Here is a 13281-nt window from a genome sequence, read left to right on the forward strand (position 1 = left end):
TCCTTACGACACGCTGTTAGAATGCCATATTGAGAGTGGCATGGCTGTGTTAATGTGAAACGTGGAGTCGACATTTTGGAAGAGTCAAATGGTAGGGAAAGTTATTCATTCTAGGACCCGGTCTTTTTTAGCCGAAATAAGTGCCTGAATTTAGTCCAGACCACTAACGCAGCATGCCATGCCACGAGGAGGCAGGGATTAGCAAATAAGCCATACTTTATTTTATAGACACTCTAAAAAATATTCCCTAGGAAATTTTGCCGATGAGGAAACTGACATCGGGAGAATAAACTAACTGAAAAGTGGCAGACTCAAGATTCCTCCCCAAGTTTCGGTGACTCCAAAGCCCTTGTCCCCAAATTCATTAAATGTGAATATTTGTATTAGCACAATAATTATTTGTCAGAGATGGCAAAGACAGCCAGGCCTGTGGGAGTGATAGGAACAATTAACATGATGAGGAAAAAATTCTGAAGCTTTAGAACACATTGCTAATTCTCCCATAAGCATTAAGACCCCTTGCCCTGGCTGGCGTAGCTCAATGGATTGAGCGCGGGCCTGCGAACCAGACGATCGCAGTTCGATTCCCAGTCAGGGCACATGCCTGGGTTGCATGCCGGTTCCTTGCAGGCTAACTCCCAGCAGGGGATGCACAAAAGGGAACCGTACATTGATGTTTCTCTCCCTCTCTCCTTCCCCTCATAAATAAATCTCTAAAAAAAAAAAAAAAAAAAGACCCCTGGATTCAATTTACGGAAATTTAATATGTATCTAGTTAGTCACAGGGAAATGTAGTGGTGTTGGGCTGGCAGCAGGCTCCCAAGGCAGCTACCAGAGAGAGCATAGAGAGCATACACCTTTGCATAAGCACAAGCTCCCCAATCCAACAATCCCCAAAATTGTACCCAAGACAGACTGGGGAGGGTCTGGCACCCTATAGAAATGTTCCTCTTCCTATAAGCTTGATCCCTGTACACAGCAGCTGTTTACAATAGGATTCTACATATAAACAGCCTCTTGACACTTCTGCAGAAAGACATTTACTCCAGGAAAGAGAGGGAACAGTCCTTTTTCTCCCCATGGAAAGTTCTTCCCTGGTGTATCTGGTTCTCAACTCTCAATCTCGGCAGCACATCAGAATACTTAAGAAGGTAACAGAGAGATAGATGCATGATAGCCCCAAACTAGAAACAACCAATGCCATCAGGAGGAGTAGCACATCCATGAAATGCAATAGTAACAAGCTACTGATACACACTTGAATGAATTTCAAAAGCATTATGCTGAGTGAAAGAAGCCAGCGCTAGGATATGTACAACAGGATTCCGCTCATATGAAACTCTAGGGAAGCAAAATTAACCTATACAGACAGAAAACAGATTAGGTTGTGTCTAGGACTGAAGGTGGAGATTAACTGCAAAGGGGCATGAAGATTGCTTTGGGGCAAGGGAAATGTAGCTTTGTGTTTTAAACATTTGTCAGAACGCAATGAAATGTGCACTTAAAATGGGCACCTTTTACTGCATGTAAATTACACCTCAGTGAAGTTGATAAAAAAAAATATAGATGTTTGAGATCCCTCAGAGACCAATGATCAAATTCTCTGGGCTGGGGCCTGGCCATCTGTATTACTTGAAAGTTCTCCAGGCGGCAATTATTTGCAGCCAGGGATGTGAACCACAAGACTCTCCTGGTCCTCAAGGGGTGGGGATGAGTTTAATAGACACCTGGGCAATACTCAGTCCCTTCCTGGGAGAGAGAGAGCAGGGAGTTTCTGAAAGAGGGAGAATAGAGGTAGTTGGGGCCAATCATCCAACCCCTTGTCCCGTAGGTTAAAATCTTCAGACTTCAGATCTCACCATATTTTCCTCCTTCCCTTTTCCTCCCCTTGGCTCCTAAGGCTCCAGGGGCATCTCTGGCTTAGAAGGAGAAAGCTTAGGGTTTGGGAGCTGGGGCTGGAGAACAAGTGTCCTCTCCCTGTCTTCACCCACTTTCTCCAGGAGTACCAGGGAGTCTGCATCCTACAAGGCTCATGCTTAGGGCAGGTGCTGAGCACGAGCCTTCTGTAATAACTCCAAGAGTTTGGCCAGGAAGAGACAGACAGGTCTCTGGGAATGTTCTTCACAGGGTGGACAATGCCCCTCGGCTGCTACCCACAGCTGGGACCCCAGGGCATCCAGCAGGCGCTGTAGCCAGAATATAGCAGTCCCCACAGATGGGCCCTCCTCAAACCCAATCACAGACAGCTCCAGCCGGAAGCAGCCTAGTCTCAGTGGGACACACCTGTGGGGACAGGGTGACTTGGTGTCTCTGGGCAAGGGCCTGATCCCAAATGCCCATCCCCAGGTTTTCTGACTTGGGGCATGGGACAAGTCTCTTCACCTCTTTGGGCACCCGATTCCTCATCTGTAAAATGGAGCTCTGAATAATCCCTATCTTGAGGGCTTACGCTAGCCCACACTGTACCTGTGTAAGTTAGAAAGAGACATTTATTCCTTAACACAGTTCTAAATGCTATTTTGTTTTAAAAAAATGCTTTACTGCCATATGCTGGAAATTGACAAACACATCCAGGATGTGAACACTGTCCCTGTGTATGTGGGACCTTTGTGCCGTATACAACCTTCATATCCATACTCGGTGGCCCTGTGTACCTCACGGGACCAGTGTGAAGAGTAAATAAGCTAATACGCTTACAGCATTTAGATAGTATCTAGCACAGAGTAAGTGCTATTTATGTGTGGCTATAATCGTCATCATTTGTTGTTATTATGTGCCAGTCACTGTTCTAGGTTTCAGAGAGAACAGTGAACAAAATATATTTGTCAAGGTTGGGGGCTGGGGTGGGGACTGGACATCTACACACCAGCCCTACTGCCTCCTGCCCCTAACATTCAAGGCATCCAAGCCTAGTGGATTCTCCCCAAACTTCCAGCTTCACTAGGGAGCTAATAAAATACTTACTGAGAGATCATCTGGGGTGTAGAGAGTGCCATCATTTTTGTTTTCCTACAATTTGGGGGCAGGAAAGAGAATCAGATGTTGGAGGGGGAGAGCCTGACCTTCCTCAAACACGCCCCCACCTCACCCCCTCCCGGCCCCTGTCTGCTGGCTCTCCTCTCCCGCTCCTCACCAGCCTCTTCATGATGGTGACTGGGAAGTAGAAAGGCTCCTGAGGACAGAGGGGTGGTCCCGCCCCCCCCAAGGCCTTATCAGCAGGAGGATGATCCAGAGAGGCTACATGGGCACCCTGCCCACCCTCAGGCTTTCTCTGATCTCAGTGGCCCAGGGTCCTGGAAGGCAAAGGTACGCAAAGAGGGAGCAAGTCAAAAGACTGTATCTCCCATCTGAGATGCAAAATATTGCCTTCTTTGAGACATTTAATCATGTGGGATTTATGCTCTATTTCCCTAATTTTCAAATAAAGACACTATTTCCACTTTCTCCTGCATAACATAAACCTATATATTTATATATTGAAGAAAGAAAAAAAAAGATTGCTCTGGCTGGTGTGGCTCAGTGAATTGAGCACTGGCCTAAGAACCAAAGGGTCACTAGTTCCATTCCCAGTCAGGGCACATGCCTAGGTTGCAGGCCAGATTCCTCAATAGGGGGCACTCAAGAGGCAACCACACATTGATGTTTCTCTCTTCCCCTCCCTAAAAATAAATAAATAAAATCTCTTTTTAAAAAATAAATATTTTTAAAGATTTTATTTGAGAGGGGGAGGGAGGGAGAGAGGGCAGCATCAATATCTGGTTGCCTCTTGAGTGCCCCCTACTGGGTACCTGGCCTACAACCCAGTCATGTGCTCTGACTGGGAATTGAACTGGTGACCCTTTGGTTCTCAGGCAGGGGCTCAATCCACTGAGCCACACTGGCCAGGGTGATAAAAATCTTTTTTTAAAAATAGTTATTCTTTTTTTATTTTTTAAAATATTTATTTATTTATCTTTAGAGGGGAAGGGAAGGAGAGAGGAAGAGAAACATCAATGTATGGTTGCTTCTCGTGCATCCCTTGCGGGGAACTGGCCTGCAACCCAGGCATGTGCCCTGACTGGGAATCGAACCACGATCCCGTGGTTCGCAGGCCCGTGCTCAATCCACTGAGCTACACCAGCCAGGGCTCAAAAATCTTAAAAAAAAAACAAAAAACTGCAGGGAGTGTAGGGAACTGCCCCATTCCCTTCCTGTCCAGCTCCACTCAATCCACAGATACACAGGGAATGTTCTCCAAGAGGCAGGGGAAGACCCTAAAGTAGGGAGGGCCTAAGTCAGGAAACTTACTGACACAATTCTCCCACCTCCCCCCAAGGAGGCTAGAAGACTTGGCAGGGGTGTGAGGATCATCCTGGAGACACTGGACACTGGAAGCCTTCCACACCCACCCAACAGGCCCATAAGGTAGTAGAATGTGGTGTGAGAGTATGCGTGTTCTGTGGCCTGTCTTCTCACTAGAAAACACTGTACTAGGTCTTATCAGTGTCTTCAGGTGCATAATTGGGGGTCTTTGCTCTCCTTTCTACTTCTACTTGTTTCAAGTATCTTGGAATCACCATTCCTGCCTATACCTGTCTATCTCTTTTTCTGAGCATTGGCCTGCCTCTGAATTTCCGTTGCTTGGGTTTTCAGGGTCTGTCTCAGACTGACACGGTGTCTTTCCTTTTTCCTCTTTTCCGTTTGCCCCTTCTGTGTCTTTTTCCTCCATGTGTGCGTGTCTCTCTCTCTCTCTCTCTCTCTCTTTCTCTCTCTCTCTCGTGTTGTGTTTTGTCTGGAGTCCCTCAGGGCAGGCTGTGGGTGCTCCCTTCTTCCATCCCCCTTCCCCTCTCCCTCTCTCACCCTTTTGGAGGTGGACTGTGGCTGGAGGATCCTCCTTCTGTCTCAGACTCGCTTACCAACCTATGACCCTGTCTCAGGCCTCCAGGCACAGGGTGAGTCACCAAAACCCTTTGAACATTGGACCCCAGACCAAGTGCTGCCAGAAAAACTGAGGCAACTGTGGGCACCCTGCAGCCCTGAGAGACAAGCCTCTTGACTGGGAGGGGAACATTCTGAGTAGGGGGTAGGAGGGGTCTAGAGAAGTGATTTGGGGGAGAGAACGAAGAGATGATTTAGGGGATGCAGTAGGGATTCTAGGGTAGAGGACGATTCTAGAGGGAGGGTCTCTATGGAGCAGAAGATTCTAGAAAAGATTCCAGGCCAGGTAGTTGCTGGAGAAAGGCTCTGAAGAGAAAAAAATTCTTAGGAATGGTAGATTTTGAGGGAGAGGGCTCTGAAACGGAGGAAGATTTTGTGAAAGGGGATTCTACGGGAGTGGTTTGGGGAAAGGTGTATTGGAGAGCTAGAGTCGGAAGGTAGGGTCCTGTGAAGAGGAAGACTCTCGGGGGAATGACTGGGGAGAAGGCCCTTCAGTGGAGGGAGATTCAGGGAAAGGAGTCTAGCCAGGAGGCAGATCTGGGAGTGAACTTCTGCGAGGATTTTAGGAAGAGGGAACTTTAAAAGCAAGCAACTCTTGTTTAAAGGTAGATTGTGAGGGAGGGAACTCTAAGAGGAAAAGAACTCTGGGAGAGGAAGCATGACCGGGGCGTGGTAGGGAATAAAAGGATTACAAATCCTAAATCTGGGAATCTGCTTAACTTCTTGCTGTGCGTTCCCTAGGGAAGATTCCGGTGGAGGAGGCGACAATCTAGGGGGGAGGACGACCGTGGATAGTGAGGGGTTAAGAAGGGCCTCTTTAGAAGGGGTTAAGAAAAAAGAAGTGGTTAAGAATCTATTTTAGTGGGGAGTGGGGAAGGGGGCGGAGGGAAATTATTAAAGAGCCGAATGTAAGTGAGAAGCGGTTGTTCGCGTTTACTCCTCACCCTTCTTTGTCTGCCCCTTTCCACGCCCGGGCCCCGCCCCTTGCCCGCTCTCGGGCCCGCCCACCGCTCTTGGGATTCACCTTCCTGCCGCCAATCCGAAGGCCCGCCCCCTGGCTACAACACAAGCCGTAAAGCAGCTTCTGGTCGCGACGCGACGCTCAATGCGCCTGCGCAGACCCTGAAAAATCGCCGGGGTGGTGTCGGCTTTTCCTTTTCCGGTGTGGGCTCCGCGCAGTGAGGATCGCTTGTGCACGCGCGCCCGCAGCAATGCCATCCAAAGGTCCTTTGCAGTCCGTGCAGGTCTTCGGACGCAAGGTGAGCCGAGAACTAAATGGGAGGGGTCGGGGGGAGGCCGGGGTTTGGGAGAGGTTGATGGGGCAGCGGTCGGTAGAACACATGGGAGCCGGAGTCCTGAGCTCACGAGGCCTGGTTCTCTTCCCCCTTGCTTTCTGCAGAAGACGGCCACAGCGGTGGCGCACTGCAAACGGGGCAACGGTCTCATCAAGGTGAACGGACGGCCCCTGGAGATGATCGAGCCCCGCACGCTTCAGTACAAGGTGCTGGGAGTCAATACAGGCGTTTGGGACTTTGGGACTTTGGGACAGGGGCGTTGAAGTAAACAGGTTACTGGAGTACGTTGATTTCGGAAGCGGGGGGACCTGGTATTAATGGGATGTTTAGAAAGCTGAGTTGGGGCCAGAAAAATGGAGTATTTGGCGGTGGTGGTCGGTTTGGGGGATACAGAAGATGTGATAGAAGCTTAAGGTGAGAGTGAAAATGTGGGTGGTAAAGGAAGGGTAGGAGGAGGTAGGAGGAGATAAAGGGTATACATAGTGATGGGAGGAGACGTGATTTCGGGTAGTGAACACAATTCGATATACAGATGACGTATTATAGGATTGATTGTACACCTAGTGTAATTTTATTTACCAATGTCACCCGGGTGTTGAAGATTAAGAGGGTGCTTTGAAAACTGGGATATTGGGGGCCCACTCCTTTGGGGGCAGTTGACAAGAGCCTTACCAGGGTTTTTGCAGCCTGCTTTCTTAGGGGATATGTGTCGTGTTTACAACTGACTGTCATTTTCCACTCCTGGACATTGTAGGAATTCACTAAGTTTTAAAAGAACGGGAAGGGAATTTGGGTTTTTGTGTGTGGTTGTGAGGGGCTCCTGTCTTCCCTGTTTGAGCCTAAGTTTCTTTGGCTCAGAACGGAAAGAGATTGGAGTCTGATTTCTGTTTCTGCTAGCCTGTGTTACTTGAGGCAGGTAACTTCTCGTCCTTGGGTAAAATGGGGATAATTTCTACCTTGAAGGGCTGTTGTGAGGATAATTAGAGTTTCCTGTAAAGTCTGTTATTTTTTTAAGGTCTTATTTAATTATCTTTAGAGGGGAAGGGAAGGAGAGAGGGAGAGAAATACTAATGAACGGTTGCCTTTTGTGCGGCCCCCATTGGGAACAGGCCTGCAACCCAGGCACGTGCCCTGACTGGAAATTGAATCTCTATCCTCTGGTTCACAGGCCCAAGCTCAGTCAATCCACTTAGCTACACCAGCCAGGGCCTGTTTTGTTTTTTAAGGAAGCAAATAAATGTTGTTTTTAAAAATTGACTTGAGAGAAAGAGAAAGGGGGTGGAGAGAGAGAGAGACATAAGTTTGTTGTTCCACTTATTTATGCGTTCATTGGTTGATTGTCATATGTGCCCTGACCAGGGATGGAACCCACAACCTTCGTGTATCGGGATGATTAACCCACTGAGCTACCCAGCCAGAGTAAATCTATTTTAAATTTCAGGGTTAATTAGAACTTAATAAGATAGGGTCTGAGATCCGTAGTGTAGCAGACATTGAGTATTGTGGCTTGTTCTTATTGTCAGTGTATTTGAAGGTGTTGTTTGCGTACTCTGTGAGGGCCTCTGTGAGGGCCAGAGACACAGCAGTGACCCAGATGGCCCCAGGCCCTGCCGTCACAGCTCTCAGTCTCCTTGGGGAGACACAATGGATCCAATGCCAGGCATTGCTCCAGAGTAGTTGGGGCTGAGATGGGGGAGCCCAGGCAAAGCTTCTGCCATCTGAGTGGAGGGTCAGGGGAGACTTTGAAGGGGGGCGGGGACTTGGGAGCTGAGGCCTAAAGTAGGTAAAAGAAGCGTCCAGGCACGTGCAGAAGGCCTGTAGCTGACAAGGCGAGAGCATGGCTTGGGTTACAGTGTGGTGGTCATTTCTCTCGAAATCTGTGAGGCTTAAAGGGAGGACGGAGAGCTCAGGTGGGGAACCCAGAAAAGGCACCTGACGTAGCCCAAAAGTGTCTTTCAGGGTTAGAGGCAGCTTTGAGACTGCAAAATTTCCTTACTATTGAGCTGAAGTGCCAGGAATTGAAGAACCAGTCTGAGGTGGGGAATCAGGCGCAGGGAGAGACCCCAGCCTAGGTTGCCTTGAACAGTCACATCTGCCTTCGAATCTTCCTTGCTCCTGGCTGTGTAAGAGGGCCTCGCAGTAACAGCGCAGCCCTCTTCCACTAGTACTTTGAGGTCAGTGGTGGCAGAAGCTACTTGGAGAGAGGTAAGGCGGATACTCGGGAAGGTGACTCAGCAGCCCAGGCTGTGATCTAAACCCTGTTGCGCCCCCCGTTCCTTAGCTACTGGAACCTGTTCTGCTTCTGGGAAAGGAGCGATTTGCTGGCGTGGACATCCGAGTCCGCGTGAAGGGTGGTGGTCATGTGGCCCAGATTTATGGTGAGTCCCAGGAACTGGACACGTCAGTGGGAGGTAGCTCTGAGAGCAAGGCCCTTCCCTTGGACTGTCACAAAACTGATACACCGTTTTTTGTATGTTTTCCTTACAGCAATCCGCCAGTCCATCTCCAAAGCTCTGGTGGCCTATTATCAAAAATGTGAGTGGGAATGGGTCCTTCCCAATAGGTGGGTGGGGGGCGGAGGGCAAATCAAGGACCAGCCTTGGCATTCATTTAGCTTCAGAGAGCAGGTGTGTGCTTCTGCAGCTGTCTGAATCTTTCCCCATTTCTCATCTCCAGATGTGGATGAGGCTTCGAAGAAGGAGATCAAAGACATCCTCATCCAGTATGACCGGACCCTGCTTGTAGCCGATCCTCGGCGCTGCGAATCCAAAAAGTTTGGAGGTCCTGGTGCCCGTGCTCGCTACCAGAAATCCTACCGATAAGCCCATCAGAGTTCACCTTTATAATAAACAATGGTCGTGGGTTTTATGGTTTCATGGATTGCGTTATCTTTTGTGGTGGGTCTTCGGCAAAAAGAATTATAAAAGATGTGTTGAGCCCGTTGCTGGTCTGGATTTTAAGGCAGAAGCCCCTACTCTGGGTTTGGTGTGGGTGGGAAGGCAGGTGGGAGTGGGCCTGGTCTCTCCCTGCACCTGTGGTGGAGTCCGGCCTGCGGGCACAGCCAGGGTGGGGGTGGTTCTGGGCCACTGGTTGAGTAGGGTGTCCTTATGACTTCGTTTTTATCTTTGTCCGTTTCTTTGCTGCTGTTTAAATTGCGTTACTGGGGAAAGCAGGGGAAGTGTACTATCAATAATCTTTAATACAAAGAAAGGGCCCTGGCTGGTGTAGCTCAGTGGATTGAGCGTGGGCCTGTGAACCACACGATTGCAGTTCGATTCCCAGTCACGGCACATGACTGGGTTGCAGGCCAGTTCCCAGCAGGGGACTCACGAGAGACAGCCATACATTGATACTTCTCTCCTTCCCTTTCCCTCTAAATATAAATAAATAAAATCTTTAAAAAAATGGAAAGGAAAAACTGTGGGTGGAGTCTGAAGTCAGCAACTAAGGTCCGTGAAACCCACAGGGTCGGGGAGTGGGGTGGATTCCCCTTGACTGGCTTCATCCCGGATATCAACACTACGGTCTGGGGGGAGGTCCCCCTGGCATCCTTAAAGTGAGTCCCTATGTTCAATGTAACCGCCATGGGGCTCAGAACGTGGCTCTGAGGACTGAGATGGTGTGTCTGCTGTGTAATAAAAGCCAACATGTGGTGGCTTCGGCTTCTCAGTTGCTACCATTGGGCTACAGCATGTGACAGAACATTGCCACCATGGAGGAAATTTCTCTGGGATGCGCAGAGAAACTTGCTGTACAGGTAGAGCTGGTAGTGGTTCTAGGACCACCCGACATACCAAGATCCAGGGGTGTTCAAGTCCCTTAGCCCTCCACCTCCAATGCAGAGTTCCACGTTGGGGAGTTCAAAACCTGCAGATAGACAAGGGGCCAACTTGGTGTTGCTTGTGAAATTAGTTGCCTTTAGTTTTTCTTTCCATTTTTGTTGGAAGCTAGTGAGCTCCGTCGCTCTGGGAAAGGCATCTCTGCTTCCACACGAGTCTTCTTCGCAGCCAACCTGGGTATCCCAGATGTCTGCTGGGTGGAGTCCCGCTATCTTCCCCCTGCTGGGAGTACGTGCAACATTTTACCGCATTAGAATGTTGACTGAGCAGTGAAGTTACGTTTTTATAGCAGAAGAAACAGATTTACTGTCCAGTTGCCCTGTTGTATCTCTGCCCTACCCAGCAGCTCCATGTGGCTACTGAGCTGGGTTGCACGGTTGAGAACGTTTTCCTTCCAAGTTGTGCCCTGCTTTGTTAGTGAAAAATGTGTGGCAGGCAGTTTTGTTACATGAACATCATCCAGCGGACTTAGTACCTTTTTCAGTTGGAGACAAAATACAAAGGGTGGGGAGGGGTTATGGGAGATTACCAGAAAGCACAGTAACCAAAGGTGAGGTTAACTCTGTGTGAAGTCCCTGTCTTGCGCGTGGATGGGTTCATCCTGCTCTCCTGGTACAGTGAGGGAGACCCCTTACAAATGGAGAGCTCCCTTATGTGAAGGCCCTTCGAAAAGAGTAACGTGGTTTTCAGACCTTTCCCTATGCCTGCTGTTTCTTAAAATTTACCAGCCTAAAATAAACGTTATGCCAAATAGGCATATTTTGAGGTGACAAATTCTGTTTCCCCAGTCGCTAGGCTACACACCTAGCGGATATATTACTGTTCCAAATACTGTAGGCAATTGTAACAATGGTGTTCGAGGACTGCGTTGCACTCTATTACAAAGGCTACATCAAGCAACAGGAATCTTTCAGCTCCTTTATAATCTTACGGGACTACCAATTTATGTGCGGTCCGCCATTCACGGAAACCTTATGTGGCACGTTACTGTCAAGTCCTTGGTGACGCTGAGTGGGTTAAATGAGCACCAGTTAGGTGCTCGGCAAAGCGTTGTTGGACGTATCTTCACAGTATCTCTTCGAAGTTGGTGTCGGGCAGGTGTCTGGTTAGCAAATGAGAAAATGAGGCTAGTAGCAAAATAAAATGCCGCTCACCAAGTTTTGCATGGGAAGTGGCGTTCGGGTGACTGGCATTGACCTAACCCTCCCATGGAGGGCAGCAGCCAACCCACCCACCCCTTCCTCTTTGAGCCTGATTTTGCTGCAGCTCTAAAGGGTGTGCTTACAACAGGCAGGCTGCAGACAAACAAGAAAGGGTTTCCTGAGGAGGCTTTGGGACTGGGCTATGGAGCAGAGATTATTTCTGCAGGCAGGACAGAGAGAATTCATGGGTAGACACCAAGAGGGGCTAAGGCGAGCCTGGTGGTACCCAGGGTTTTCCCACAGGACCCAGAAACAGCCCCCGCCTCCCTGAGGCTCCTGGCCTCTTCCCAGAGGCACAGCTGGGACGCATCTGGAGGAGCCAGGGCACTTGCCTCTCCTTCCCCGCTCCAGGCCTTGGAGTAGACAGCCCCTTTCTCCCTCCCTGACGCCTCCTCAAATACCGGGAATTCCGGCGCCGCTGGGAGCCTAAGTCAGGCTGGGAACTTTCCTTCAGCTGGGAATGTGCAGCTGGGGGTGGCTGGGAATGTGCAGCTGGGGCGGAGGAGGGGAGGGCCAGCATCTATCCTGACCTTTCGGAGATTGCAGCGGAGCAGGCCCAACCCAGCTGTAGGGCAAAGTGAATAGAAGCCAGCAGCGAACAGTTATTGAGCCAGGCCTTGTCCTGGCCACCTTATCACCTAAGGCCCTTGGAGCGCCAGCCTGTGCCTCAAGTGGGCAGGGCAGTGTTCTTTGTGGCTCCCGGTGGCAAGGACAATGCCTGGCATGGGATCAGCATTCATTAAGTATGGATGGCCCGGGCTATGGGGACAGATTCCCAGCTCTGCCCCTTCCTGTATGACTGGGCAAGTCCCTTACCCAATCTTTACCTCAGTTCCCTCATCTTTAAAGTGGGGATTAAATTCCCCACTTGCCTTTTAGGGCCACAAAGTGAATGAGTTCATACGAAGTGACTAATGCCCATGATATGCCGATATTACCAATAAAACTCAGCTTTTTGCTGCTAATTGTTTGCTGAAACTTGAGATTCCTAAGGTTCCTGCCTCGGAGGTTCTGAGGCCACAAACTGGACTAGATTCTGGGGCATCTGTGACTCAAACAGTGCACCAGTGCGTCAGAGGCTCAGACACTCGGGATTGGAGATCCCCCGACTCTTCACCGTGATCTTGTAAGACCAGTACTTGTCCTCATTGTACAGGAGAAAACCGGGCACAGAAGGTGGTCACACACCAAGGAGTTGGGCCTGGAGCTCAGCCACGACACTGCTGCCTCAGACACACAGGGAAGGTTCAATAAGATGACGAGCTGAAGCACAAGGGGCTAAGTGTTCAATGAGAGAAGGTAGTATAACCAAAAAGACTGATTAAGTTATGCTCCTCACGGGGTATGCCATGGCTGGGAGGGCACAGGATCCCGATATAAAAACCTGTCTCACCCTGGCTGGCATAGCTCAGTGGATTGAGCACGGGCCTGTGAATCAGAGGATCGTGGTTCGATTCCCAGTCAGGGCACATGCCTGGGTTGCAGGCCAGTTCCCAGCAGGGGACCCACCAGAGGCAACTGTACATTGATATTGTCTTCCTCTCTCCTCCTTCCCCTCTAAAGATTTAAAAAAAAAAAAAACCACACCCGTCTCTATGACCCGAACTTGTGTGCGTGTGTGTGGGCACCATGAGGCACTTTGTAAAGGTCTCAAACTAGAGAAGGGGGGAAGGGATCTGAGCATGTGGGTGCGCACAGGAACTGGGCTATTCATGAGGGTGGGAAGTCAGACAGATGGGGACAGACTTTTCTCAGAATCTCAAAACTTGATCCACTCCAGCGTTAGCATGGAGCTGTCTCTGAACTTCTGTAGTTACCAAGACCCAGCAGACTCCAATTAAGGGTGGAGGTGGTCGAGACGGTCGCCTTGATGGCTTAGGTGATGGTTGTGTGAATATGTATGGCTGACAGAGATGGAGATACGGAGGGACACGTGGCTGAGTGGGAAGGGCTGGGGGGAGATGGACGGGTGGGATGAGACGGGTCGATGGGTTACCAAAGAGCTGAATACTGGATGGGGCAGTAGGA

At 49.7% G+C, this 13281-nt stretch overlaps 1 protein-coding gene and 1 long non-coding RNA gene across 2 annotated transcripts; one reads left to right on the forward strand and one right to left on the reverse strand.

Moving 5' to 3' along the window:
• Positions 1–748: 748 nt before the first annotated feature.
• Positions 749–5893, reverse strand: LOC118988102 (uncharacterized). The gene is made up of 4 exons (XR_005066715.1): positions 5862–5893; positions 3134–3293; positions 2965–3009; positions 749–2283 (listed from the first exon to the last, which is right to left on the reverse strand). It is a non-coding gene; the product is annotated as an uncharacterized LOC118988102 (long non-coding RNA).
• Positions 5894–6056: 163 nt separating this feature from the next.
• RPS16 (ribosomal protein S16) lies at positions 6057–9088 on the forward strand. The gene is made up of 5 exons (XM_037047493.1): positions 6057–6176; positions 6317–6418; positions 8494–8590; positions 8700–8747; positions 8889–9088. Exons 1-5 carry the CDS (start codon positions 6129–6131, stop codon positions 9032–9034), a joined length of 441 nt encoding a protein of 146 aa, XP_036903388.1. The 5' UTR covers positions 6057–6128; the 3' UTR covers positions 9035–9088.
• The last annotated feature ends 4193 nt before the right edge of the window (positions 9089–13281 follow it).

This window comes from Sturnira hondurensis, unplaced genomic scaffold (genome assembly GCF_014824575.4).
Source record: "Sturnira hondurensis isolate 20B ecotype Veracruz unplaced genomic scaffold, ASM1482457v3 Scaffold0005791, whole genome shotgun sequence".
NCBI classification, from domain to species: domain Eukaryota; kingdom Metazoa; phylum Chordata; class Mammalia; order Chiroptera; family Phyllostomidae; genus Sturnira; species Sturnira hondurensis.